Below are 25,860 nucleotides of genomic sequence, written 5' to 3' on the forward strand. Positions count from 1 at the left end.
ATATTAAAATTGACGCCAAACAAACAAATGTAAACAAAATTTCGTGCACTTTTTTTCTAAAGCAAGCTAAAAGTAACAGCTGATAACTGACAGAAGAAAGAATGCAATTACAGAGTCACAAGCCGTTGAAAAAATTTGTCAACGCCGACTATATTACCGACAATTACTTTTTGGGCAACCCAATACTTCTTATAGGTGTAGGCCGGTTGGGATTGTAAATGTGCTATATTGGTGCACGTTTTGATATAGCTGCCATATAAACCGATCTTGGATCTTGACTTCTTGAACCTCTAGAGGGCGCAATTCCTATCCGATTTGGCTGAAATTTTGAATGAGGTGTTTTGTTATGATTTCAACAACAGTGCGAAGTACGGGTGAAATCGATGCATAACCTGATATAGCTGCCATATAAACTGATCTGGGGTCTTGATTTCTTAAGCCTCTAGAGGGCGCAATTTCTATCCGATTTGGCTGAAATTTTGAATGAGGTGTTTTGTTATGATTTACAACAATTGTGCTAAGTATGGTTGAAATCGGTCCATAACCTGATATAGCTGTCATATAAACCGATCTGGGGTCTTGACTTCTTGAGCCTCTAGAGGGCGCAATTCCTATCCAATGTGGCTGAAATGTGTGAGAAGTTTGCCCCTGTTCCTTAGTGGAATGTTCATGGACAAAATTTGCAATTTGAGTTGTTTTAAAACTTCTTTCATTCGACCCGAATATGCTTCAGATCGGACGAGATTAAGATATAGCTGTCATATAGACCTATCTGCCGACATAGGATCTAAAGCCCCTAAAAGACGCATTTATTAACCGACTTCGCTGGAATTTGAAACAGTGAGTTGTATTAAGACTCCCGATATCCGCTCCATATATGGTCCACATCTTACTGCACTTAGATATAGCTGCCATATATACCGATCTGCCGATTTAAGCTCATAAAAGCCGCATATATTACCCGATTTTGATGAAATTTTAAACAGTGAGTTGTTTTAAACTTTATTTCATCCGACCCGGATAAGGTTTAGATCGGACAATATTTAGATATAGCTGCCATAAGACCTATCTGCCGACATAAAGCATGAGAAAGGCGCATTTTTATCCAATTTCGCTGGAATTTGAAAACTTGAGTTGTATTAAGATTCCCCATGTCTGACCTAAATATGGTCTAGATCGAGATCTGGAACCCACCACCATGGCACATATGTATAATTTACATGCTAAATTTCTGCCAAATCAAGCTAGCAAAATTGAAATTTCACCGTAGCACCGTAGAAGATTTTTCGGAGGATCGGTTTATATGAGAGCTATATCAGGTTACAGACCAATTTGTACAATGCTTACCATGGATATGCATAGTTAAAATGACCCACTGCGTGCAAAATTCAGCCCAATCGTACAACAATAAGGGTTTTCAGGCGCTTAAGATGTCAAATTGGGAGATAAGTTTATATGGGAGATTATGAACCATACTTCCGATGAAACCCTTTATCGGCTAGGGCTGCCGCCTAATGGGAGAGGTACATCCCGTAGTGCCTTCTCCGCACGCTTCTGGTCCGTGCCGGTATTAAAAAGAACCACGGATCCTGGTTCCTTTCAGTTTGCCAGAACCGCCTCGGTCGGTGTCGGTGAGAAGTAATCGGTGCATGGAGTGGGTACATTTCAGATCTTGCTCTGGCCTTACATCACTACGGGAGTATAGTCATACTGAATATGTTGCGAGGTGCTGTGCGAACATAAACAGCAGTGGGTCACAAACGTCGTTGTCGTCGCCTTCTCCGTCCTCGTCGTCGGACTATATGACCACATTCTCCCAACATGCCACAGCAATTTGCTATAAAGTCAAAAGTAGAAACAACGTCACTTGCCCGCAGCACTTGAGGTGCAGACAAAAAAACCTTGTTGACCACGTACAAAGCAATTGGGCGATATGTGGTAAGTTATGCAGCGTCCGCTCTGCGACACGCAGTTGAATTATATTCAGATCTGTCAAAATGCCGCCCTCCGAACTGCGACGGACTGTCTCCTCGGTTCTCATGTGAATCACCTGCCAGGAAATTGGGCCGCACTTGGGCTATTCGATCGGCTGGTATAAAGCAAGCGGCTGCTGCGTTTATGATGTCTCTGAATTTCCTCGCGGCAACTAGCACAATCGAGAGGGATGTCAGTTCACTGAAGCAGCGATTGATGAACTCTCTGAAGCCGACCCATCGGTCTTCTTCTGAAGGATAATCGTCCGGCGCTGAGAGGTTATGAAGTCAGGACATCAGGGGATGCAATGGAGATGTCTAGCGAGCTGCTGCATCTCCTCGTAATTCTAGTGAGGGCATCCTCATTCAAAATCTGTTCTTCAATCAATGGTCTTCTTTTCATTTACTTAGTACAAAAAATTATTTATTCAACTTAAAAAATATTTGCAGTACAGTCACTCATATACTCAATTCATTTAAAAAATCCGTTACATCTAATACATCGTCTTTGCACAATTTTTTCGATTTAGCTGCAGAATTCAGTTTTTGAACTGAGCCCCTAAAAGACTTTTTCCAAGCAGGCAATTGATTGAATTTATCATTATTTGTACAATAAATAATCTCATTAAGATCTTCGTTCAATTTAAATGAACACAGAGCTGGAAACACAGGTTTTAAATCATTCAAAGTTTTTTCTCTTAGATTGTCATTGCGGCAAACTAAATTTAAAATGAAGAGTCCGTTGTCTCCTATGATAGATTTAACATCCGCAAGCACAACAGATGACATAAAAGCAGGAGGTGGACAACTCATGCCCAACGACAGGTCTTTACTGTCAACATCAAAGAGAACAGCAGTAAAACGGCGACCTATAAATACCAAAGGAAAGAGTTTAAATAAAAAATTTAAGGAAATTTAAATATATAAACCAACCTTGTTTTTTACAATTGCTCAAATACTCCAAACCATCTTCAATAACTACATGCATACGTTCATTCTGCTGAAGACCAAAATATTTTTCAGCAATTTCTGCCATAGCTGGATCAATATCAACTGCAACAATATTTATTTCTCTACAATTAAATATTTGTAATGACTATTTCACTGAATTTATAACAGCATCATTGGACTGAAACACTTACGGTATGGCTTCATGAAGAAACATGCAGAGACCACCCCCACCCAAACCTATGACCAAAATACTATTGTTTTCAGGCTGTTCTTTTTGTTGAAAGCCTGCTGTAGCTAGTTGAACGCCTACAGACATATATGCATGATGCTGACAAGCTAAGTAGCCAAAGTCAACTCTTTTCTCCACCTTTCCTTTGACTTTCACTGGAAATGGGAAAAAAGTACATTTAATTATATCATTTGAAAGCCTTATCAAGATATACCTGTTTTAATTAATGCTTCGGATTGCACCACACCCTGATTGCTCATGAATATTAGACGTCTGAAATTTTTGCCACCGGATCCCTCAATTTCCTCGACCAGAAAATCTCCCGATATTTCAGATTTTCCATTAAAAAGTGTTTCTCGTTTACCCATGTCAGCACCAATCGATAAGAATGGAATCTTAACAAGCAGATAATGGCAAATATAAAAACCAAACCAAATTATTATTTTGAAAACATGTGATATTTACCTGTTCCTTTAAGCCCACAGGTGCAAAGTTTTTTATGCTCTCGGCCAATTCTGCTTTAACTTCTTCCATCGAGAGATAATTTTGATTGCGATGCAAAGTCACCACAGCCATGCGTTGAAACTTTGATTGCTCCAAAAGTTTTTTGCGACCATTTGCTGTGCTAAATAACCACTCAACATCCCTGCAAACAACTCAAGGTAATACAACATTTAATTCAAAGACATTGAGAGGTTTACGAGGTACCTACCTCCCTTGAGGGACTATAAATGCCGCATATTTTCCCAAACCCCTTGCTGGTGGTTGATCTACAATGTGCACCGTGTAACGTGGTTTATCATCTCCCGGCTTACATAAATCCATGCTGACATCATTGTGGCCAACAACATCAGTACGACTCAAACCGTTGCAAACGACCGCAGCCGTTTGCAAAGACGTAACCGAGTTTTGTAACTCTAGGGCGGAGGTAAAACGTTGTATTTTATCACTACTATAGCTAAATTCTAAAATCTAAAAATGTGGGCAAGTTAACTCAATATATTCAAATTCGCAGTTGAAAAAAAACTTACCGCCATCGGCAATGCTTTGAATTTTGTTGCTACAAAAGCAAAAACTGGCATAGATAGATTATCAGGATTATCAGCATTTTTCTCTTGGTTAGCCCTATCGGCATCTGGACAATGAACTATACGCAGCATAAAAGAATTTTTTGGAAAGTACTCAATTATGTGCTTTAAAATATGTTCCTGCAGCAAGGATATGCACACGTATCGTCCGCCTGTCCTTAAAACGCGTCCGATTTCTTTAAAGTAAGACTCTACTGTCTTTCTCACGTCGTCAGTGTCATCCACAAAGAGAGCATCTAATGTACCCTTGTCGAGGGCAACTGAAAACTGTTCATCGTCAAAGCTCATATTGGTGGCATCCATTTGCAAAAACTTCATGTCACTTCTTGTGCGTGTATTTATTTCCTGCATTTTCTTGATTGCCACCGCCGATATATCAATGTTGGTAATATCCCTGTAAGATAAAATCTAGATTAATACATGGCAAAGTAAAAATAATTATAGGGTTTCCTATATATATGTCTGCTCAAGAGAGACCTCTCGATATAAGATCCAAAAATTTTGGACTGTCTAACAAAAACAACCTTCCCTATTTCAGAGGATAGAAATACTAATTGGTACCCGGCACGGAATAACTGTGAGTTTCACTCCTTATCACGAGAAGCCTAACTGGGAGCTACCGGCCGCGTCCATATGTTGCGAATAGTGGAGTATTTCACCATTCGCAACAGAGTAGCTGCAACAGCATTCGTGGACAATCAGCGGTAGCGAGTGGAGAGTCTCAGTGTGAGGCCAGGTGGCACCGGCTCTTGCTTAACTACTGAGTGCCTACGATGCCCGGTATGACAAGGTGAGTTTTTTTCGCCTTTAAATAACCAATGGCCATCATGTTTCCGCGGCGATCGGTCGTATAGACCGGAACGAGCTTGCTCGCCTATTAGAGCTTGACGAGGATCGACACCTCCACATGCAAATGTGACAACAACAACCACTAATTAGTATTTATCCTCCAACGTAAATCTCATAGTAGAGGCCAAATAACATTAACATTCCCTCTACTTCGCCAGGGTCCTCAAATACATAGTCGTAAAAATTATGGCATTATCATAAATAACAATAAAATTAAACTAAAACCAAAAACGCAACTTACTTAAATCCAGAGTCATACATGTCCATACTTAATTTTGAATTACCACATCCAAGCATTAGGATTTTATCATTTCTCCTAACGTACTTATGGATTTGCTCGCATAGTTCCATATATTCACCATACCATTCGAAAGCTTCTTTACCACGTTTTTTAAAGAAGGAATTCCAATAATCGACGGTAGCAAATTCTTCATGTGTTTTCGGTAATAAATTCATGATAAGTTAGGCAAAATTTAAAATATAGTAAGACACGAAGTTTAAGTTTCCTGATGCACGTTATTCTTATTGTTTACAAAATGTAGATGTCAAAGTCATCCAAATGTTGTAGCGGTGTGTTCCGTCAATTAAGCTGAGTATTCTGTTCAGCTTGTCAAGCGGAATGCTGTCAAACTCCATATAAAAAAACACTTCGGCGAAACCATGACATAATTACCAGGTAGTGTACCATAAACAGCCAAGTACAATTTTTTCTCGCGAAGTGCACTATCATTCAACGAGTTTTGGTTGTGTGTGTGTATTATAGTTAAGAACCTTACACACAAAGTTAAGTTAAGAACCATACACACAAAGTTAAGTTAAGAACCATACACACATACTCAAAATCAGAGTTGCATTAATCACTGATTTTGACGGATAGTGAACTCAATATTTTGTTGTTGGGCAACTGCCACTTCTTGTAAATGAATATATCTTGGGCGAAAGTTGGCTAAAATAGGCGGCAACATAGTACTCTGTTTATAGTGAGGGAAATGAAAAAAAAAATAATATGGCAACACTTGAAACCATTGCCAGCATCATGTTTGTATGTTTCATTGGTTTCAATAAAAACAATTTGTAAAAACGAACCACTGAAACCAATAAAACAGAAATGATGCCGACAATGATACCAAGCGTTGCCACTAAAATTTCATTTTGCCATTTTCCTCACTATAAACAGAGTACTATTGGGTTGCCCAAAAAGTAATTGCGGATTTTTTAAAAGAAAGTTAATGCATTTTTAGTAAAACTTAGAATGAACTTTAATTAAATATACTTTTTTTACACTTTTTTTTCTAAAGCAAGCTAAAAGTAACAGCTGATAACTGACAGAAGAAAGAATGCAATTACAGAGTCACAAGCTGTGAAAAAATTTGTCAACGCCGACTATATGAAAAATCCGCAATTACTTTTTGGGCAACCCAATACTTTTTCGCCTATTTTCCTCTGGCCATATAATTTACACCATTTGATTTGGGGTTGTTGTACAAATGAAACCACCTTTAATTATTTCGCCATACTGTCAAATTTAGTTCGAAGATTTAATTACTTGAAACCATGGCATAATTAAGATGTAGGCGTCATTTTCATTGGGGTTAGTTTTTTGTTGTTGTGCTAATGACAACACCTCTTAATTGTACCATTACTGCTGCATACAATCGCTTTCTAACTGTAATTATGAACTCTTCATATGCGTGACGCCACATAAGCTCAATTACGATGGTTTAACTCTAAGTAATACTTTTGTTCCGTTTTCGTGAACTTGAGTAACGGCAACTCTAATGTCAAAATTTTTGACATATAAATTATTTGTCGAAAAAGAATATAGACTGAAATCACTGCTTTTTTTCATTGTAAACCAAGATTAAATAAGTGATATCGCGATTATGAATAAGCAATCAAAAAGCAAGAATTGATGAGGCCACGACTGTTAAAAGGAGTCAACCAAAATTAGCAATTGTATGCGTTTGCAAACTGTATAACGAGGCATTGCCGCAAAAAGATTACCACGTATTATATACGCCTTCAAAATAAAAAAGGGAATATCGGGAATTGTGCATTCTTTATATAAGCAATGCTGTGCTAAATAGGTTTTCCCTGGAGCATGCAGTAGTCGGGTTTATGCAGAATAATCAAGAAGTGTTAACAAAAGTGGCAGCAGTTTAAATTCCTTGTATAGAGCATAGCACCATAATGTCCCGACCGGATTATGAACAAACAATACTGCATCACAGTCATTTTCTGGTATTGCTTCGAGGTGTAGGTGCTGCAAAGCCAAGATCGCTCCAGAAGGCCTTCGATAAAGTACGGCGAGTGAACAATGTTAAAGTTCAAGGTAGCTAGAACAATTTACAACAATCATACAATAACGTCTAATTGCTTAATTAATTACCTTTGTAGACTCCAGCGGAATAATGCGTGACATTTGGGTGCGTTATGTTCATGACTACCCGGTGGAGAACAATGACTGGGGAGATTTTCAAACGCATAGACGTCTTTTGGGCCTAATCACTATCGGCAAGTTCGATAATCAAACAGAACTTAATGAATTATGTCGCCAGCATGAATCGCTTAAAGTTCGTTATGGCAGCACTCTCTACGATTCCCGCGCTATTTTCTTTGGGCCATCCAAATCGGAAGAATGTGAACAGCCAACAAACCACTTGGATGTTAGAGAAGACTGTTCACACTTGCATACCATCAAAGAAAATACAACCACAGAAACAACGGCTATATGCTCTAAACGTCTTCAAGATGAGTTTTCAACTCCGTCCAATTTCAAAGCTCAAGCTTTCTTTTATAGGGAAAATGATTTGTGTCCCGATTTAGAGCAGCACATGGCAGATTTTGTAAATGCTCTCTTTTGGGTATTAGAATCGCGTCGATTGGAACGGTCGAGAGAAAAAATGGAAAAGTGGACACTACTTATTGCTCCAATTGAGAGAAAAGATTTTGTTGGCCTCGATATGGAATCAAGAAACAACCGGAAACGTGTCGGTGGCAGAGTAACTAAGAATCTGGCTGACTTGTCTCTGCAAGCAGGATTAATAAGCGAAGCTTTGAGTTTATATCACAGCGCCTGTGACACACTAAGGTCCATTAACGATATTTTGTGGTTGGGGGCGGCAGAAGAGGGATTATGCTCTGCTTCAGCCTGTCTTATCTATCCTCATTTGAAGGTTGATGAAACCTTGCACCGCAATGCCTCCTTGCAAGAAGGTTCACCACTTAAAGGCACTCCTGACAAGTGGAGACAAAGCGAGATAACAAAACGTTTCAATTCCAATGAAAAACAAAACCAGGAAGGAGCACATTCAGAATCCACGGCAACTACCCCACCACAAGCTCCACCACATTCCTCTTCCACATCCTCCGTCTCCTCTATGCTAACCAACTCTACTTTGTCGCAAGCATCGACCAATTCAACTTCTTCTTCGTCGTCATCTACTCTATCCGCAGGCAGCCATCGCCAGCATTCGGAAATGCCTGGAAATATACTGAAACCCGACGAAATCCTAAATTACTTCAAAAATGCCATTATTAAATATAGCAAGTACACCAATGCTGCCATAATTGAAATTGAGTCGGCCTTCAAAGCTTCCCGCATTATGATTGAACAGAATCGACCCCTTGATGTAGCAATGTTTTTACAAAATATTTTGTATGTTAACCATTCAATGACGGAAACCGATCGCATTAAAAGTTTTGAAATGATGACCTCCCTATACCTTCAAATCGGCTATCGTCGCAAGGCGGCCTTTTTTCAACGCTTGGCTGCTTTGAAACATGTTCATCAAAATTCCTCAAATCCCGACTGGTCTCAGACCTACAAACTAATGCTTTCAAGTTTTCCAGGTTATATGTTGTCCTTGGATCCATTAGAGGTTTTAGAATATAATTCAGGATGGCCTTCATTACAAGTCGATGTACTGCAATCGCTTATAATGGCAGCCAAACGACTGGGCCACTCCACTTTAGCCACACGACATATGACTTTTTTATTACAAACTCAATGGCATAATATGACGCTGATGGAACAAAGTGAAATGGCTGTGCAATTATTGGTGTGTATGGATATGATTTATTCTGCATTTATTTAAAAAAATAATTTCGTTTTTTTATTTGTTTTTTAGAACCTAAGTGCCCAGTGTGAAGGTTCTCCAGTACCATTGGTTTTGGAAAACGGAACTGTTATACCTCCCGCTAACCTTACAGATTTGCCGTTTTGTTTGGATATTGCTGTAAAGGATTTGCCTGCTCATTTAAAACCACAACGCATTAAAATAGCGAAAGCTGATAATGGACCTTTTCTGTTTACACCCTTACAGTTCAATTCAATTGATAGAAGGGACAAAAAGAAGGATAAAAACAAAATTCGTAAGTAGTTTTCGTATTGTTGAAGTATATATTTATAGGGGTCGGGAATATATTAAAGAAAATTTGGATTTTGGTATAAAAGTGAGATATTGTGTCTACATTCAATGGCCTTGGCCAGCTCCGATTGGATTCCAAATTTTTTTCCAATACAACTTAGAAACATTTTTTCCAATATTTGGAATTGTGTTTTTTTTTTTGAAAAAAAATGCAATAAAGACAAATTGGAATTTGCTAATCAAAAAAAAAATTTTTTAAAGCTTTCTTTTGGGTACAAAACAACATAAGTGAAGTAGCTGTGAGACTACGGAATCCTTTGCCTTTTGACTTAACTGTCAGCGATATGCGTTTGTTAACAAATGGAATTGTCTTTAAGTCATTACCACAAACTGTCACATTACAACCGAATATCTCGACCCTTATAATACTACATGGAACTCCCATAGAAATTGGTCAATTGGAAATCCAAGGATACAGTACGCACACATTAGGTGTAAAATCAAATTGTCGCATGAAACACATGAGAGGGAGAAAATTTCCCCAAAATTTTTTGGTTGATATTGTACCGGCTTTGCCAATGATAAGTGTTAAAACTTCTTTGCCGCAAACAGCAACATTTAGTAACATGGCCGGAGCTGATACTGTGGTAACCACAGCAAGTCTGACTCTTTACAATGGCGAATCTTCAATGTGTGTGATAACAATAACCAATAATAGTGATATACCGGTGGAGCATTTAGAGGTATCTATAACATCAAACGTAGATCAAGACATACAGAAGAAGGTATTTCAAATTGCGGATGATTTGCAAGTAAGTCAATATTTGTTTCTAATTTGTATTCAAATGCTTTCTTAATTTAAGTTTTTTCTTTTATTACAGGAAAAATTGCCTATTGCCCCCCATGATAGCATAGATTTTAAAATCAATATATTTGCGGAAGCAGACTTTATATGTCCCCTTGTTAATCAAAATGTTGCAGCGGCATCCTTACATTCCAATAGCACCTTAACTCAAAATCCCTATGACCAAAATCACTCGCTACAGTATTCATCAAACCTCTCAACATCTGGTCATGCAAGCTTATCGTCGCGTGTTGGCGCAACGACTCGACGCAGTGACACTGCATACAGCAGCTTTCGTTCAACTACATCCACATCAACTGCTCAACATTCGCTAGCTGCCTTAAGTTTAACCACTGCAGATGTAAACTCCATGAATCAAGCCCAACATATTGATGCTCAAATCCGTATCAAATATTCGGGGGGTGATGCAATGCAAGAGGGATACTGTCGTCAGTGTGCAGTCTATTTTAAACTAGAATGTATACAAAGTGCTCAAGTTACAAGTTGGGATGTCTTGCCGGCCGAAGTGTAAGTAACATATTAACAAATTTTCCATTTGTAACACCTCGAAATATGCCTCTAAGACGCCATAATGTATACCTGTTCTTGATCTTCATGAAGTTTTAAGTCGATTTAGCCATGTCTGTCCATCCTTCCGTCTGAAGTCTAAAGCTAGACGCTTGAAATTTTACAAAAATACTTCTTATTAGTGTAGCGATGGTAAATGGGCCAAATCGGTCCATGTTGTAATATAGCTGCCATATAAACCGATCTTGGATATTGACTTCTTGAGCTTCTAGAGGGCGCAATTCTTATTTAATTTGCTGAAATTTTGCACATATCGTTTTGATATAACTTCCAACAACTGTGTCAAGTATGATTTAGATTAGTCAATAACCTGAAATTTTGCCTATGTCGTGTTGGTATGGCTTTCAACAAATGTGCCTAATATAGTCTAAAGTGGTTTATAACCTAATAAAGCCGCTATATAAACCGATCTCGCAATTTGACTTTCTGAACAATTATTACCCAGTTTGCCCGAAATTTTGGAGGTGGTATTTTTCTAGGACAAAAATGTCCGTCCAAAATGCTCCACACAAAACTCCGACCTTTGTGTTGGCCACACGATGTGTTGTTTCCACTTTCAACATTTTCAGCCGCACTTCCAGAATTTTCGCCCATTTCAAACAAAGAAAAACTAACCAGTGTTTGTTGTTATTTTAAGTCCACGTGCACCGAGTTGGATGAATCTGCGTAGAACAATCTCGAATGGAAACAAAAAAGTTCATTCAGTTCAAGATAGCTTGTTTGATCATCCCTCTTTACTGAATGAAACGAGCGAGTACGAACATTCATGTTTGATTACTAATGAAGTGATTCGAACTGCATATAATTTGCATATAATGTATTTGGTAAGAAAAGTCCTCGAAAAAGTGTTTGTGGGGGTCAAAATCTATTCAGTTATAGTGAGATTAGTAATAATTACTAAAAAAAGATAGAGCAAAAAACAAAAGAATTGGCCTGATTGATTCACTGGATTGGCAGTTAGTCTACTGTCCCTAATTAGGTGCACGGAGCTATATATAGAGTTAAGATTATATTCTTGTGTTTTTTTATTTTATATATATATAATAATTTGTATACCCTCCACCATATTGATCCAGGACCCCATAAAGTGCATATAATCTTGATGGTCTCGAAATTCTGATTCGAACTAGCCATGTCCGTCCGTCCGTCTGTCGAAATCACGATAGCGGTCGAACGCGTAGAGCCAGCCCCCTGAAATTTTGCACAGATACATTATACTGATGTAGGTTGTTTGGGATTGCAAATGGGTCACATCGGCTTAGATTTGGATATAGCTCCCATATAAACCGATCTCCCGATTTGACTTCTTGAGCCCATGAAAACCACAATTTTTGTCCGATTTGGCTGAAATTTTGCACAAAGTATTCAGTTATGACTACCAACAGCGGAGCCAAGTACGGTCCAAATCGGTCTATAACCTGATATAGCTCCCATATAAAGCGATCTCCCGATTTGACTTCTTGAGCCTCTGGAAGCCATAATGTTTGTTGGTCAAGAACCTGATGTAGATCCCATATAAACCGATCTCCCGATTTGACTTTTTGAGCTCCTGGTAGCCTCAATTTTCGTCCCATTTGCCTGAAATTGAACACAAAGTATTCAGTTATGACTCCCAACAACGGAGCCAAGTACGGTCCAGATCGGTCTATAACCTGATATAGCTCCCATATAAACCCATCTCCCGATTTGACTTCTTGAGCCCCTAAAAACCTGAAATTTTGCACTTAGTGCTCTATTATGACTTTATACAACTGTGCCAAGTACGGTCCAAATCGGTCTAAACCCTGATATAGCTCTCATATAAACCGATCTCCCTATTTGACTTCTTGAGCCCCTGAAAGCCACAATTTTTGTGCGATTTGGCTGAAATTTTGCACTTAGTGCTCTGTTATGACTTTCAACAATTATGCCAAGTACGTTCCAAATCGGTTCAGACCTGATATGGCTCTCATATAAACCGATCTCCCTATTTGACTTCTTGAGCCCCTGGAGTCCTCAATTTTTATCCGTTTGGCTGAAATTTTGTACATGTTGTTCTGTTACGACTCCCAACAACTGTACCATGTGCGGTTCAAATCAGTCTAGAACATGATATAGCTCCCATATAAACCAATCTCCCGATTTGACTTCTTGAGCCTTTACAAGCCTCGATTTTTATCCGGTTTGGCTGAAATTTTGCATATAGTGTTCTGTTATGACTAAACAACTGCGCCAAGTACGGTCAAATTCGATCTAGATATAGCTCCCATATTTTAGCAGAATCCATGGTGGTGGGTTCCCAAGATTCGGCCCAGCCGAATTTAGCACGTTTTTACTTGTTAAATATATAATACTTTATTTTTTTTAGACCTTCTCAATTCTATTTGGTATTGGATATCACGAATTTAACTGCTCAAGAAATGACGCTCAACTATACAAACAACAAAAATATATCGATGGAGGCCAATGAAAGTTGTCGTGTTCCAATACCAGTGGATCGCTGTTCCGTGGAAGAAGTATGGGCAGCAAGAGAAGCTGAGATAGCCGAAAATTTAGAAAAAGGTTTCTAAATATATATATATATATATATCTTTTTTTTTCAAATAATAACTCTTTTTCAATACAAACAAAATATTTTTCAGAACTATGTTTTCGTACGGAAATGGGTTCCTTCAATGACTCTGTTAGTCGGCTTTGTTCAAAGCATATTGCGGAAAGAGTTAACATTAAATGGTCACTTAGCGGAACTGATATACAAGGTATTGCTTCTCTGAAAGGCATCGTTTTAACGCCAGTAATGATAGATTTGTGTACCGTATCACCATTGGAATGGAGTAAGTCATGAGGGGTAATTTTTGAAATTATGCATTAATTTATTTTCGTTTTTTTTTAAGATATTTCATTTAAAAATCAACCAGTGCAACCCCAATCCGAGGTGGTATGTACTGCCGGACAAAGCTCTATACTCAGCATTAGTGTGTGCAATCAATCGGTGCAGCCTTTAACCAATTTAATACTCACAATAAAATTCTATCAGGATTATTTAAATGGCACTGAAAATTATAATCTTGAAACTAGAGTTGCTATTTCAGGACCTAATCGGTAAGACAACGAATTCATTGGTGAACAATATTTGAGGTGAGTTTTCTGTTTTTTGCTTTCAGAATACGTATACCCATATTGCGAAAGGATGAAGCCGCCAATCACGAATGTACCGTTTTATTTTTTACACCTGGACGTTTCAAAACCAGTATACAGTGTCATGCCAAACCCCAGCAACAATCAACATCTCCCGCCAATGCCTCTTTACTTTCACGATCCTGCCCTGTGCCATTGTCAGCAGATAAGGATCCAAGTTTACAAATCACATTGAACGATATAACAGTTGGTGCTCAAAGCTACCATGAACAACAAGAGCACATTTGGAAGTTTATACCACCCATTGAGGTGACTGTTGTTGAACAACAATAAAAAAAAAGTAACGATAAAAATTCAACTAAATTATTACTCATGTTATTAATTACAAGCCTATAATTTTCTTTACATCCCCTCTCGCCTCCTAGTACCCAAGGTCCTATGTATTTATTAGTAAGTTGTATAATGAATAATTATAACCTATGTATATATTATAATTTACATTTCTTTCGGTTTGATTTAGTTAAATATTAAAAAAATATATATCATATTTTTGTAACTAGTTTTGTTGTATTATTATTATTCGTGCATCTATTCTATACTATATACTTGCATATATATACTCATTTCTCTATTAACATGGAGTGACTTTGATAGAAAGAAAAAAAAAAACAAACCAATTTATAAAAGTATATCAAGAAACTTGATCGATTGTTATGTGCTATTATAGGTGTGTATCGAGATTTTCTTTAGTTTTCCTTTTTTAAAAGGCAATAATAATTATTGTATTAGTGCAGTTTTCCATTGATGTTTAGTATTTGGAAGCAAAGTAAATTTTTTTATATTGAAATTGATTTCTATAAAATATTTTTTACGTTTATCCAAAGGCAAGCAATTGTTACTTGAAATTATAACAACTATATAATCTTATATACATATTTTTATTGTAATAAAGCAATCAATCAATTATAAATATGTGTTTGCATAATTTATTATACAAAAATAAAAGTAATGAAATGAATGAATCACCGCTTAATGTTTTAATGTATCAGGCGATAAATCAATATAAAGGCTGAGCTGTGGCAAATATACTTATGACAATACAACATCTGCAACATGTGAGTCAGTTTTTTCCAGAAACGCAGAGGTCAAATCAGGGTGAGCATTTTCAAAAAACCACTACTACTTCCCTGAACTTTTTATATCCCCATATTGGCGCTAGGTTTGGTTCTCCAGCAACTCAACCACTCTCAGGATGGTTCCCAACCCATGAATGCGCATGCAACCCTGTGGAACAGCGAAATGGTCGTTAGGACGGCGAAAATCCCATGGGGGAACCAGATCGTGAGAAGACGAGGCTATTAATGAAAGGAAGTAAGAGGGAGGTCAGTATAGCTATTGGTATCATAACGGGACACACACGACTGCGAGCTCACTAATGTAAAATCGGTGAGGCAAGTGATAACATGTGTAGGGCATGCGGGAAAGATGATGAGACGTTGGAGCATTTCCTTTGTTATTGCCCGGCTTTCGCGTCTAACAGACACCGAAACTTTGGTGGAGACACAATACCAGACATGAACCAACTTAGGGGCGTGGCATGGAAAGCAATTAAGGATTTTGTAAGTAGAACGGGATTCCTAACATAGATTTTCTTTTTCGAGGTTCTTTTTTGTTTTTAGAGCGCCGATTACTGGCTTAAGTGTATGTCTTTAGTGGCATGGGGCAGATTAATATCTGCACCCTCTTTTCAACCTAACCTAGGTTAACGCCTTGGGTTGCCCAAAAAATAATTGCAGATTTTTTAAAAGAAAGTAAATGCATTTTTCATAAAACTTAGAATGAACTTTAATCAAATATACTTTTTTACACTTTTTTTCTAAAGCAAGCTAAAAGTAACAGCTGATAACTGACAGAAGAAAGAATGCAATTACAGAGTCACAAGCTGTGAAAAAATTTGTCAACGCCGACTATATGTAAAATTCGCAATTACTTTTTGGGCAACCCAATAGATAGGTTTAAAGTTTTAAGGTCATATGGCTTATAGTTATGCTGAAAAAATTTGTACAAAAATTATACAAAATCATGATGGTTAGAAAAACCAAAAAAAGTGTATGTTCATGAACCTACTACAACTGCACATCGAAAAGTGTGCAAGGAAATATGAAGTGTCTCCGTTGATGGTTGAAAAAGAACTCAATGTATTTTACTAACAAACAAACCTTAATACCTAACACATGCTTAAAATCCTAAATCTATGCTTAATAACTAAGGACAACAAATACAAAACAAATGTAGCCTATTTCCACACACAGAGTATTTTCACATAGTCAACTAGCTACCTGCATTAGCTGAAACACATCCACTCTAAAGATAGGATAAACAATACATTTCAATGTTTGCTTCTACATTAGGTCTGTTTGCGAACTTTTCCTGTAAAAATTTGCAGCAGAGTAAGAGACAATTTACTCTCTTTAAAAAATTTGCAAGCAAAAGTACGCGAACGACTTCCGGTGATAATTTGCACAAAAACAGCTGATTTTTGTTTTGATTGGTTTTTTATTTGCTAGCTTGGAAAACAATTTTTTAAACATAAAATCCTGGCGATATTTGTGAGGTATTTTCCTTAGATAAAATCGTAAATTTTTTGACCCGAGATTTAAAAGGCCAGAAGGGGAGCCATTTGTATATCCGTGGTCTCCGTGCCGCATGGCAGCCGGTACGTGCCGCAATGGCCCGATGGAGTCTTTCAGAGTACAACACACTGATGCAACAACCAAGCGCCAAGGCGCTAGTTCCAAACGGAATCTCTACACTAATGCTGAAAAATTTCGATCTGCCTGGAGTCAATTACCTTACAACTGTCCTCAACCTATCTGAACACTATTATAGTACCCGATGTTTGGCAGTCTGATCCCGCTAGTGAAGCCTGAAAAGAACACGAGCAAGGGGGAGTCGTGCATACCGATCTTCCTTCTCTCATCAGTAGCCAAGGCGCATGAGGGATTCCTCCTTCTGCTCCTCTAGTTGGTCAATTTCCATTAGCCGAGCATCAGCATGCATTCCGAAGGCTGCATAGGACTACAACTGCTTGAAATGCCATCACCGTATACAAAAGTACACTTGTTGTGCTGGCAAAAGTACCTTGGACTAACAATCTAATCCTGTTCGATATTGTGGATGAATAAATTGCTACGATCACTGATGTGAGGCTAAGGGAGCTTTCTATTTGCTCATGTGGCGGCTACGGACACTTTGTTATCATTGGAGATATCTGTATCCTATCACAATTGGCAGACTAATTTGCGCTTATTTTTTCTAATCCCACTGTGCGTCACTTGTTTAACTGCTTAGCTGGACCCACTCAATCCCATAGCAGCATCATCCATCCTTAACAAATTCATAAAATGGTGTTGGTTTCATCGTAGCTCTCCGATGAGGATGATTCCATCAAAATATTGGGTTGCCCAAAAAGTAATTGCGGATTTTTCATATAGTCGGCGTTGACAAATTTTCTCACAGCTTGTGACTCTGTATTTGCATTCTTTCTTCCGTCAGTTATCAGCTGTTACTTTTAGCTTGCTTTAGAAAAAAGTGTAAAAATAGTATATTTGATTAAAGTTCATTCTAAGTTTTATTAAAAATGCATTTACTTTCTTTTAAAAAATCCGCAATTACTTTTTGGGCAACCCAATACTTAAGAAACCGATAATTACTCTTTTCTTGGTGTCTGGAAGGATACAATGTCTTAATTTTTCAAGATTTTCCAAATAATTCCGCAAATTTTGCACTAACCTTCTAATGTAGAACCACCGACTTGGGGTAAAATTACAACTTCATTTGTCGAGTTTTCCATACCTGAACACTAGCTGTTGCCATGAATCTTCATTAAAAGTAAATAAAAAATAATTACCTATAAACAATATTATTATTTTTTACTCACCTCTGCTTTTTGATCCATTTTGCCGTTAGCTTTTGTATTTTCATGTAACGGCTGCTTTTCATAAAACAGCTGACCAACATTTTTTTTCAACATTTTTTTTCTGTCAACATTTTTTTTCTTCTGTTGGCAAATAAAGTACGCAAACGACGTCCAGTACAAATTTGGGCAAATTTGCACAATTTTTTGAGTTTTCGAACACAGCTATTAGTTTCCCTACATATGCTCATTTTACGATCTAATTATGGAAATCCCTTATCTCAGTGCAAACTACATACAAATGTTGGCCTGTCCTAAAACTAAAGTACAAAACTGTACAAGGTTATATGTATGTCCTAAGCCCATTTTTTCCGGAATATTAAAAAAGAATTCTTTACCCTTTTACAACATAAAATGTTGTAGATATTCCAGATATCTAATTATGTTGTCTGTAAGATTCTACGAGCTCTATCTTTTGCAAAAAGAATCAAGGCGATCCGCCTATAAATGCCCAGCAATACAAAATTTTAAATGCTAGAGGTGATCTACATTCACGCCCCATTTCAGTTCCTGGACTAGAGCTGGCAAACTATGGATAATCGCAACATTCGATATTTCTAATTATAAATATCGAAACTATCGTTAATTTCCCATCACCTGCATTTCCAACGAAAATGAAAAGTAAAAATCAGGAGATCGATTTATATAGAAGCAATATCAATGCACAGATCGAATAAAACCAAATCTATTAAAGTCAGTTAGAAATCACGAGAGAAATCATTGTACATAATTTTAGATCAATAGGATGAAAATTACGCCCTCTATACGCGCAATCTGTCTTATAGGAATACATTCAGTGCCGGTCGCGTATTTTTGTTCAATTTTGCGAAAAATTTAACTTTGCCGATAGTATGGATAGAAAAAATATCAATCGACATTCAGGGGAAAAACTAAGCATCGATAGTGCCACCGACATTTTGCCAGCTCTACCCTGGACCTACTAGGGTCTCCTCATTTCGGACTCGCCTATAAAGAGGAGACCCCTTATCATTGCGCTTAGAACTTGAATCGGACTGCACTCATTGATATGTTCCTTAGTGGAATGGTTCATGGGTTTCAAGGTTTCAAGTTTCGTGTAGATATCCTTATCCATTCAAGTGTTATAGAATTAATTAAAGAATTTTTCGACTGTGGGACATGTTCTATATACAATTCTTGAATCATGCCTTTTTGCATTATTTACCTCTAAAAAAAAAATAGGACAAGTGCGGGCAGCTAAACTCTTTTGAATTATTTTAAGGGGCAATCAAGGAGCGTATTTTGAAAATATGGCGAGGGTATATATTTTTTTATTTTCCGTAAGACGTTGCACAATTTAAAAAAAAATAGATACTTTTTATACCCACCACCGTAGGATAGGGGGTATACTCATTGAGTCTACAAAGTATATATATTTCGGATCGTCGTAAAATTCTAAGAAGATTTAACGATGTCCGTGTGTCCGTCCGTCTATACGTTCGTCTCTTGTAATCACACTACAGCCTTAAAAAATTAAGATATTGAGCTGAAATTTGGCACAGATACGTCTTTTTGATGCAAGCTGGTTAAGTTCTTGAACTGTTCAAATCGGACCATTCTTTTATATAGCTGTTATATAGACCGATCTGCCGAAAAAGCGTCTGAAGGCCATAAAAGCTTTGTTTTTTATCCGATTTCGCCGAAATATGAAACAGTAAGTAGTTTAAGACCTCCCAACATCTGACCCAAATATGGTTCAGATCGGATTATATTTGGATATAGCTGCCCTATTGACCGATCTCCTGATAAAGGATCTGAAGCCCATAATAGCTTTATTTATTACCCGATTTCGCTAAAATTTGAAACAGTGAGTTATCTCAAGCCTCCCAACACCTGAACTGAATATGGTTCAGATCTGCGCATTTACTGACGAATCAGTAATGATAATTTGTGTACCGTATCACCATTGGAATGGAGTAAGTCATTAGATGTAATTTTCGAAATTATGCATTAATTTATTTTCGTTTTTTTAAGTTATTTCATTTAAAAATCAACCAGTGCAACCCCAACCGAGGTGGTATGTACTGCCGGACAAAGCTCTATACTCAGCATTAGTGTGTGCAATCAATCGGTGCAGCCTTTAACCAATTTAATACTCACAATAAAATTCTATCAGGATTATTTAAATGGCACTGAAAATTATTATCTTGAAACTAGAGTTGCTATTTCAGGACCTAATCGGTAAGACAAAGAATTCATTGGTGAACAATATTTGAGGTGAGTTTCATATGTTTTCTGTTTTTTGCTTTCAGAATACGTATACCCATATTGCGAAAGGATGAAACCTGGACGTTTCAAAACCAGTAAAAGATGAATAAAAATTTTATTCATCGTATAAGACGCAACCATTTTTCTAAACTTTTTTTTTGATGCGACTGGTATGTGGAAAGTTCTCAAACATTCTGGATATGTTGGTAATGATAGCTTCAATGATGATTTTGATGCGAACGAAGTTAATGAGTTATTTGTTGAAGGTGGTGGAACGCACGATGATAGGTCTCAATTCTCATGTGATGGAGAGACTGACTCTTCCTTTTCGTTTTGCTGTGTGAATGAAGTCGAAATCATTGATAAGTATGGTGAAGTCTGGGTCAGTTGGTGTGGATGGTATTCCAATGCGTTTTGTCAAGACCGTCTTTCCTTATGTTTCCGATGTTATTTTGGATCTGGTTAATTTTATTCTGATGTCTTCTTCTTTTCCCTTGGCTTGGAAGATTGCCAGGGTTATACCGATTCCCAAAGCGAAGCATGTTAGAAGGGTTGATGATTTACGGCCTATCTCCATACTTCCTGCAATGTCTAAGATTGTCGAACACATAATGAAGTATCAAATATTACAATCATCGCAGCTTCGAATACACGATATGCAATATGACTTTTGCCAAGGACTCAACACCACTCATTTGTTGCTTAAGCTAACTGATTCCATCCGAGTGAATGCCAATAGCGGAAAACGCAGTGTGATGGTTTCTTTTGACTTGTCAAAAGCCTTCAATTCTATTAATGTTGTTCGATTACTAACTAAATTACGTGATTTTTTCAATTTTTCTACATCTGCCTGCACACTGATACTTTCTTACTTAAGTAACAGATCTCAGTTTGTGGTTCTGAACGGTGCAAACTCAAGCATGCTTTCTCTTAATTCTGGTGTACCACAAGGTTCCATCTTGGGTCCACTTTTATTTATACTTTACGTGAATGATTTGCATCGTTCTACTTCTTGTAGGAGTTGTGAGGCGTTTATGTTTGCTGATGACATTTTCTTACTATTTAATGGTAGTTCTTCAACACCTGATATTCTTGAGAATGATATAAATTGGGTTTTGGGCAGGGTTGTTAATTGGGCTTCTGTCAACGCTTTAAGAATTAATCCCTCCAAATCCAAGGCTCTAATGTTTGGAAGATATACTACACCCACATCTCTTAACATTTTTGTTGGAAATTCTGAGATTGAGTTTGTCGACCGACATAGATGTTTGGGTGTTATTGTTGACACTGAGTTATCTTTTAGGTACCATATTGATGCCTTGTCGGGGAAGGTTTGGTCTTGCCTTCGTAAAATGTATTCTTCTATTATTTACCTACCTTTCAAGGTGAGAAAGCTTCTGGCTTATTCTCTGTTAATGTCTCAGATTCTTTATGGTTTGGAGGTTTTTTCAGGTACTATTCAGGCTAACTTTACAAAATTGAGGCGAATTGTAAATTGCGTTGTGCGGTTTGTCTACAATGTCCGAAGACGAGATCGTATAACTTGCTTCGTAAAACGTTTTCTTAATTGCTCATTTAAAGGTTTGTCGAGTGTAGTAGTAGTAATATTAGACCTGTTCCTCTAAGGAGGATTTTTGTATTCTCTCGGTCTACTAGAAACCCGCAATTATTTATTCCTAGAATAAGAAGGAACATATATGCGAGATCATATGCTGTTAGAGTAGCAAGATGCTGGAACCGACTGCCTCATGAGTTATGCATCTTTTCCCATTCCAACAACGTTTTCCATTTAAAACTTCTTGATTTTTACAACTCTTTTGCTGATGGTTAATTTTTTTTCCTTTTTCTATTATAAATATAATAAAATATAATAAAGTATCTCATTATGTTAAGAAATGAATTTAATTATCTGTTATACTCAGGTTACTGAAATGTTTGTATGTAATTATTTTATGGGCCTTATTGGCTTTATATTACATATTTGGTTAATAAATGAAATGAAATGAAATGAAAAACTTACCGTTTTCAGCTTTACTACGATATTATCTAGTTCTTCGTGTTGACTTTTTGTACAGCTGGACGGCGTAATTCGTATTCGAATTATCTGACATTTTTGAGTATGTTGTTTATTCATCTCAGCTTATCGCAGACGCGGTAGCTTCCACAGAAGATTTAACCCCAAAAACTTTGGGATGGTAATTAGTTGGAATACTAAACCAATACAGATTCGGCGGCAGCCTTAAAAACTTAAGGATAGCTGATAACAATTATGCTAAACAATGTTAATATTGTACAGCAAAACATATGTATATTACAATTTAAATTAAAAAAAAGCACTTATTTCTTAAAGTTTTGATAATAATGATGCATTTCTTATTTATGGAATACATTTTGAAGAGAATTTGAAAACTTGTTCGAGTTAACCTATTAATGCATAAATCTCCCTAGCAAAGATTATTGAAAAAACTTTTCAGAATTAAAAAGCGACAAATAAGCAAAAAAAATATTTTTTTTATATAAAAGCGCAAAATCTTTAGAGAGCGTCCTTCGTAAAAAAAAAACAATATGCAGGTTGTGCGCTTAATATAGGTTAATCTGCTACATTTTTATGATTTATTTCAATTTATGGTTTATTTCAACCAGCCAAAAAATTAAAAAATATTGTTTCCGTAGCGAACCATTAATTTTAAGTTCGTTTCCTTACATTTTTTACCTGTCACACGTGCTTTTTTAGACGTTTGATTATATTTTTATTTATTTTTTTTCCAGTAAACAAGAACTTTAAAGTTCAAACCTGACCAAATTATAAAAAAGAACTGTTAATTATGAAATGTTCTAAATTTCTATATGGATATGAATATTTTGGTATATTCAAATAAATGAATATAAAGGAAAAACATTCTTATAAATAATATAAGAAATAAAAACGTCAGATAAAACGGGCTCTATGCACTAATGGGTTAGTTCAACAAATTCTGTGGTTTAAAATATAAAAATTTAAATGTAGTTAATAATATTGCAATTAGTTGGTATACTATTGGGTTGCCAAAATAGGAATTGCGGATTTTTTAAAAGAAAGTAAATGCATTTTTAATAAAACTTAGAAAGAACTTTAATCAAATATACTTTTTTTACACTTTTTTTCTAAAGCAAGCTAAAAGTAACAGCTGATAACTGACAGAAGAAAGAATGCAATTACGGAGTCACAAGCTGTGAAAAAATTTTTCAATGCCGACTATATGAAAAATCCGCAATTACTTTTTGGGCAACTCAATATATTGTAGTTATTACCGTAGAACTAATCTAACATATCATTAAAATATTCTAATACAGTTTTATATACCAATCCAGAAACATTGGCAAAAACAACATCGAATTCGCAATTCACATCAATTTGAATTATTGGTACGACAGTATTTTCTGCTATATGTTTTGTGATTCGGGGAGTTATTTTTAAGGCTTCCAATAAATCTTTCGCTTGCCGTTCATAATCCTCATCATATTCTCGGCTTCTAAGAATTTCCTTTGCGGCTTGTTTTAGATGTAAATGAAATTTACAAAAATAATTATGTCGATCACATAAGAGTAGTCCAGGTGGGTCATCGAAGCTATGAGTCTCCCTAAGTTCTCGATAGGTTTTGAATTTCAAATAGCGTTCATATTCCACATCATTTGCCATAGTGTCCACTGTGGTCACTTGCATTTGATGTTCCAACGGTTTATTGTTCTACAAATAAAAAAATTTAATTGAATCTCGTAAATCTAGCTTAAAATAATAACATATTGAGCATAGCAAAACAATGGAAGTCCCCCATGAAAAACAAAACATGGGAATCGAATCAAACTGATAGTCTTCGTTTCGGATTGAAAATCCAACTTTTGAAGAAATTAAGATTTAATTTTAATTTATTTAAACATTTCAGTAACTAGACTTATAGAATCCCTATATGGTTACAAGTATTTTTTTTTTTTAAATAATCAACAATATAAAAAAATATTTTAAATGCTTATTATTCTATGAACTTAAGAACTAAAAACATTAATGGTTCGAGTATGGATTGCAACTCGACTACAATTGATTTGCCAGAAGACAAACCCACAAATAAAAATTAGTATAAAGTTGGAAATGTTTGTCAATTTCATTCAATATCAGTATTTTTTAAGTTCAGCTACTAAGAAGTTTGTAAATGTTTGTCAATTTCATTCAATATCTGTATTTTTTAAGTTCAGCTATTAAGAAGTTTGTAAAAAAAAAGTACGTAACTCAATGCAAAAATTAAAATGTTTGTAACGAATTTCGCCATTGGCAACGCAACTGAAGTTGGGTTGCTATAAATAATCGACCCATAAAATCTTCAAGAGAAATAATACGATGGCAGTATAATTAAAAACATTGCACTTATACTCCAATTTATCACTATTTCAGTCCGCATATACAAAGAAATACCCCCGGCACGGGATAGCTGTGAGCACCACAGTCTTGAACATTGAGGTCCAATCTGTGTGGGGTTCATTGCTGTCGCGAGAAGCTTACCTGCGAACTACAGGACGTGTCCACAGTGGAAAGTGGAAAGCTCCATACGGAGTAATTGCAACGGCAGTCGCGGACAATCAGCGGTATCGAGTGGAGAGTGTCAGTAAAGCCGGGCGACACCCGCTCTTGCACAAATACTGAGTGCCTGTGATGCTCGATATGACAAAGCAAGTTGTTGGCGACTTTAAATAACCAATGGCCACCATGTTCCCGCGGCGATAGGTCCTTTGGACCGGAACGAGCTTGCTCACCTAAGGGAGCTTGACGAGGATCGCCACCTCCACAAAAAATTTGGTTACAACAACAACAACAAAATAAATACTACTCCTAAATATTTCATCGAAAATTTGACTAATATATAATAGAGGATCTTACAAAATATCCTGATTGGTGGATATATTAAAACAGTAATAAAATATTTACGCATTCATACCTCGTATATTACATTGAACACTTCGGATGCCGCAATCTGCCTGGCATCTTTCTTTTTGTCCGAAGTGCCATAACGGCGTATAGATGCCACTGAACACATTGCTATAAACTCTGGAGCATCTGGGGTTCCTCCTGCAAAAAACATTACAAATTTTCATTTAACGTGTGCATAATAATAAAGCACCAACAATAGGTACACAACCTTGCTGCACTATTTCAAATATGGGTAGAGGATGTTGATTTTGCACACAATAATCTCGAAGTGTTACCACCATGTCCACCGTGGGTATTTCAACATTTTCCACCGGACGCACATCATCAATATCATGATGATCAACGCGAAGTTTCTTGATTAGATTTGAAGCAGAGAAATGCTTTGCATCTCTTTTAGATCTTCCAACACCATCGGCTTCCACATTCATGACTTGTGCCCGGCAAATAAAAGACCCGTCTGAGCAATTATTGCAATCATAGGTTGGCGGTGGAATTTTATGTTTTGCGCAATATTCTTGTAAAGCAGAAACAGAAGATTTTGAAGACATTCTTTCATGGCAAATACCTTAAAACCGATTAATGAAGGTAAGTCCCCAAAACAAAATAATTTCTGTAGTGCTGTTACCTTTTTGCTCTCTACCGTTCTCTGAGTCAGTTGGGCTAATCGCTAGTCAGCTATGTAATCGCAG

At 36.8% G+C, this 25,860-nt stretch overlaps 3 protein-coding genes and 1 long non-coding RNA gene across 5 annotated transcripts; 2 read left to right on the plus strand and 2 right to left on the minus strand.

Annotated features, from left to right (window-relative positions):
* Positions 1–2,360: 2,360 nt before the first annotated feature.
* On the minus strand, positions 2,361–5,640 carry LOC106091672 (eEF1A lysine and N-terminal methyltransferase homolog). The gene is made up of 8 exons (XM_013258278.2): positions 5,332–5,640; positions 4,185–4,635; positions 3,866–4,125; positions 3,619–3,799; positions 3,368–3,548; positions 3,116–3,308; positions 2,907–3,046; positions 2,361–2,842 (listed from the first exon to the last, which is right to left on the minus strand). The coding sequence occupies exons 1-8, from the start codon at positions 5,544–5,546 to the stop codon at positions 2,433–2,435; spliced, it is 2,031 nt and encodes a 676-aa protein (XP_013113732.2). The 5' UTR covers positions 5,547–5,640; the 3' UTR covers positions 2,361–2,432.
* A 1,243-nt stretch (positions 5,641–6,883) lies between these two features.
* Positions 6,884–20,343, plus strand: LOC106091675 (protein brunelleschi). 2 transcript variants are annotated; one of them, XR_009397837.1, is made up of 9 exons: positions 6,884–7,422; positions 7,488–9,151; positions 9,221–9,464; positions 9,722–10,272; positions 10,342–10,832; positions 13,240–13,433; positions 13,514–13,705; positions 19,978–20,184; positions 20,256–20,343. XR_009397837.1 is itself a non-coding variant. In XM_013258283.2 (9 exons), exons 1-9 carry the CDS (start codon positions 7,281–7,283, stop codon positions 14,340–14,342), a joined length of 3,993 nt encoding a protein of 1,330 aa, XP_013113737.2. In that variant the 5' UTR covers positions 6,884–7,280; the 3' UTR covers positions 14,343–15,063. The 2 variants fall into 2 exon arrangements, 1 of the variants encoding a protein (XP_013113737.2); XM_013258283.2 differs by lacking the exons at positions 19,978–20,184; positions 20,256–20,343 and adding exons at positions 13,766–13,973; positions 14,036–15,063.
* Positions 20,344–22,311: 1,968 nt separating this feature from the next.
* LOC106091426 (uncharacterized) lies at positions 22,312–25,860 on the minus strand. Its single transcript, XM_013257945.2, has 4 exons — positions 25,797–25,860; positions 25,380–25,736; positions 25,179–25,309; positions 22,312–23,938 (listed from the first exon to the last, which is right to left on the minus strand). Exons 2-4 carry the CDS (start codon positions 25,717–25,719, stop codon positions 23,510–23,512), a joined length of 900 nt encoding a protein of 299 aa, XP_013113399.1. The 5' UTR covers positions 25,720–25,736; positions 25,797–25,860; the 3' UTR covers positions 22,312–23,509.
* Positions 24,375–25,091, plus strand: LOC131996400 (uncharacterized). The gene is made up of 2 exons (XR_009397839.1): positions 24,375–24,466; positions 24,638–25,091. It is a non-coding gene; the product is annotated as an uncharacterized LOC131996400 (long non-coding RNA).

Source organism: Stomoxys calcitrans, chromosome 3 (genome assembly GCF_963082655.1).
Source record: "Stomoxys calcitrans chromosome 3, idStoCalc2.1, whole genome shotgun sequence".
Taxonomy (NCBI): domain Eukaryota; kingdom Metazoa; phylum Arthropoda; class Insecta; order Diptera; family Muscidae; genus Stomoxys; species Stomoxys calcitrans.

Bases quoted from the DNA above. Each gene is read 5' to 3' on its own strand.
- LOC106091672 (XM_013258278.2), bottom strand. From the start codon at position 5,546: ATGAATTTATTACCGAAAACACATGAAGAATTTGCTACCGTCGATTAT. The intron at 4,126-4,184 runs GTAAGTTTTTTT...CCACATTTTTAG, and splicing joins TCAAAGCATTGCCGATGGCG to ATTTTAGAATTTAGCTATAG. The intron at 3,800-3,865 runs GTAGGTACCTCG...AGTTGTTTGCAG, and splicing joins TTTATAGTCCCTCAAGGGAG to GGATGTTGAGTGGTTATTTA.
- LOC106091675 (XM_013258283.2), top strand. From the start codon at position 7,281: ATGTCCCGACCGGATTATGAACAAACAATACTGCATCACAGTCATTTT. The intron at 9,152-9,220 runs GTGTGTATGGAT...TTTGTTTTTTAG, and splicing joins AAATGGCTGTGCAATTATTG to AACCTAAGTGCCCAGTGTGA. The intron at 10,273-10,341 runs GTAAGTCAATAT...CTTTTATTACAG, and splicing joins AAATTGCGGATGATTTGCAA to GAAAAATTGCCTATTGCCCC.
- LOC106091426 (XM_013257945.2), bottom strand. From the start codon at position 25,719: ATGTCTTCAAAATCTTCTGTTTCTGCTTTACAAGAATATTGCGCAAAA. The intron at 25,310-25,379 runs GTTGTGTACCTA...TGTTTTTTGCAG, and splicing joins ATTTGAAATAGTGCAGCAAG to GAGGAACCCCAGATGCTCCA. The intron at 23,939-25,178 runs GTATGAATGCGT...TTTTATTTGTAG, and splicing joins TGTTCAATGTAATATACGAG to AACAATAAACCGTTGGAACA.